The 2,912-nt window shown below is 40.0% G+C and overlaps 1 protein-coding gene across 1 annotated transcript; it reads right to left on the reverse strand.

The window, feature by feature from the left end:
* Positions 1-1,046: 1,046 nt before the first annotated feature.
* On the reverse strand, positions 1,047-2,641 carry LOC131232909 (FCS-Like Zinc finger 7-like). The gene is made up of 2 exons (XM_058229439.1): positions 2,233-2,641; positions 1,047-1,412 (listed from the first exon to the last, which is right to left on the reverse strand). Exons 1-2 carry the CDS (start codon positions 2,529-2,531, stop codon positions 1,250-1,252), a joined length of 462 nt encoding a protein of 153 aa, XP_058085422.1. The 5' UTR covers positions 2,532-2,641; the 3' UTR covers positions 1,047-1,249.
* Between the last annotated feature and the right edge of the window lie 271 nt (positions 2,642-2,912).

Genomic DNA, 2,912 nt, shown 5'->3' on the forward strand with positions numbered 1-2,912 from the left:
ATGTCAAACCTGGTAATTTTCCTTCAGAATGTTCCGAGTCCAGCCGGTTAGACCATAATTCATGGTACAAACGGAGAATAACTTCCAACCGATCATGATGCGTCTTACATCCAACCCTTCTAATGGTTGGTCTCACAACGAGGATCAACTTACGCTAAAATAAAGCCCAACCACTTATTATGTGGGCCACATCATAGAAGAAAATCTCTAGCCTCTGATAAATAACAAAATACAAATGTGGTCCACCTACATAGTCAATATGGTTGAATTTCTGCACAATGTGATTCTTGTGATGGGTACAATCTATTGGACGGATTGGATTTCGCATACACATAACAAGTTAGTATGCTAACCATTGGTGGATTGTAACTTGTGAAACAATCGATTGAACTTGAGACCTACTTAATTACCTTAACTAATTGCGGTTATGATTCCTGAATTTTGCAGCAAAGGCTACTCTTGACATTCACGTGTGCAAGATCTCGACCATTCATCACTTGTACAAGATCTCATTCATTCATTAAAAAAAGAAAAAAGAAAAAAAGAAAAAGAGAGTCTACACTCATCAGGTGGGACACACATGTACTAGAAAATGGACAGTTGAAAGCGGATGATCAATGTTAATATTCGATGTACACGTGTCCCACCCGAAGAGCGAGCCAAGCCTTTTTTTTTTACGCCAGAGGGTGGGAATCTGTACGGAAACCCTTCCCAGTCTGAAGCTGATGCATGCGTGCCAACCTGGCGTGGGTGCGGATATTCGGACCGTTCATCAGGTGGGCCATCCATGAACACACCCAACTGAAAGAATCAGGGAACCCAGTCATCACGTGGGCCGCACGTGTTTGAAAGGAACGGACACTTGATAAAAGAAAACGAATAATGGTACATGTTCAACATCGATGAGTCGACCAGCATCCACCTGATGAGCGAGACTAAATCATCTGCCAGGGTGTATTCACGATCAATGGCTCGGATCTCGCACGTGTATGAAAGTTTAACACGAATGGTACGAAATCACAGAAGACCAAAGGAAGAAGAAGACGAAGTAAAAGCATGTGATTGTATAAGTTAGATGGTCGATCGTCATGGAATTTGCAGTCCTTCATACACGAACACAATCCACACATTCAAAGTTTCGTTTTTCAGAAAAAAAAAAAAAAAGGAAGAAGAAGAAAAAGATACTGCATTCAGTTTCTCATATAAGCAGCGCCGTTGATCCGATCATTTTCGAGTGTCCTCTTCCACATCACGCGGCTGCCACCGTTTCTCCATTGTTGGAAGCATCGGATCCTGAAGTATTAGAAGAAGCAACTTCTTTCTTAATGGATGCCAAGGAGCACTTCTCTCTCCGTTCGTCTTGATTCATCTGCTGCTGCCTGCACTCCAAGCTGCAAAATGCCGTGTCCCCCCTGAAACAAAGATTAAAATCCGTCCGTTCAATTGCTGTTTTCCTATTGCATGCGCTCTCTCATTCAAGGGATATTAAAAAAATAATGAAAATAAGAACCTGGTATTGGAAAGAGAAAAAAAAAAAAAAAGAAAGAAAGAAAGAAAGAAAAAAAGATAATGCAGAAGAAAATTAAAATAAAATCGTTTTATGAATGGGTATTGATGTGTTGGATTTCTAAATATTTTAGAAAAAAAAAAAAAGGAAAAAAAACCCTCGAATTTAGCAAATCTTCATGAGAGAGAGAGAGAGAGAGAGAGAGAGAGAGAGAGGCAATTTCACTCGGTACGAAAATAAAAGAGAAAAATGAATTTCTAAAAAGATTTAAAAAAAACTCATACAATTTCACTCTGTATGAAAATAAAACAGAAGAATGGATTTCTAAAAAGATTAAAAAAAAAAAAAAAAAAACTCATAGAGATTTAAACAAAAAGAAAACAAATCATAATAAAATACCACAAGAAAGTTATAAAGAAAAAAAAAAAAATCATGAAACTCCTCAACTCTTTGAACCTCCTCGAATCCCATTCACCTCCAAAATAGCCACAAAACCAAACTCAAAGAAAAACCAAAATCTCGAAATATATAAAATAATAAATACCTCACCTCCAAACATTGACAAAAAGAAACGCAAAGAAAAACCAAAATCTTATAAATATATAAAATAAATAGTAAAAAATAATAAATACCTCATTTCCAAACACCCAGAAAACCAAACTCAAAGAAAACCCATAATTTAAAAATAAATAAATAAATAAAATAAAATAAATAGTAATAGATACCTATACATATAGATATCACGGCCGGGCGCCAGCCTCCTCTTGCAAAGTCCACAAGCTCTCAAGAAAGGTGCAGTCTCAAGAAAATCACCAGTACCCCTCCTATGGCTCTTGGGAGACACCGCAGTCATGTATCCATCCGTCTGTCTCCTGCCCGCACCACCGTCCGATACCGTCTTCTGATGTCCTCTTTGATCGGACGGCTGTGGTTGCATCCCTTCGATCCCGCTGATATCGAGAGTGAATTCCGTCATGCTCGTCGTTCTCCTCATCGGAGGACGCGGGCGCTTCCCCAGCAGCATCTTCTCCTCTCTCTCTCTCTCTCTCTCTCTCTCTCTATTCACGATTCTCGATGGGATCGATGATATCGAAGCGAAGAGAAGGGAACTGGTTGTGAAAGGAGGGATGCGAGAAGGAGGGTGGTGGTGTTATAGAGAGGGAATGGAGGGCTGGAGATTTAGATGGGCAGATCTTGGCCGTTGCTTTGGGGGTACGCTTGGAAGGATCCACGTCAGTGACTTTATTTTTCTTGCCTTTTTTATTTCCTTGCTTTCCTGATGGGACTTGTGGGGCCGAGTATTTTGTTTTTCCCAACTCTTCGGGCTGGCGTCCGGTGAAAACGATAGGGTTTACTGGCTGAGAGACGGGAGGTGTACGGTTTTTACCTGTGATTGGCGGTAGTT

The sequence above is a fragment of the Magnolia sinica genome, chromosome 2, assembly GCF_029962835.1.
Source record: "Magnolia sinica isolate HGM2019 chromosome 2, MsV1, whole genome shotgun sequence".
NCBI classification, from domain to species: Eukaryota; Viridiplantae; Streptophyta; class Magnoliopsida; order Magnoliales; family Magnoliaceae; genus Magnolia; species Magnolia sinica.

Bases quoted from the DNA above. Each gene is read 5' to 3' on its own strand.
- LOC131232909 (XM_058229439.1), bottom strand. From the start codon at position 2,531: ATGCTGCTGGGGAAGCGCCCGCGTCCTCCGATGAGGAGAACGACGAGC. The intron at 1,413-2,232 runs GTATCTATTACT...TCTTTGTTTCAG, and splicing joins CGTGATATCTATATGTATAG to GGGGGACACGGCATTTTGCA.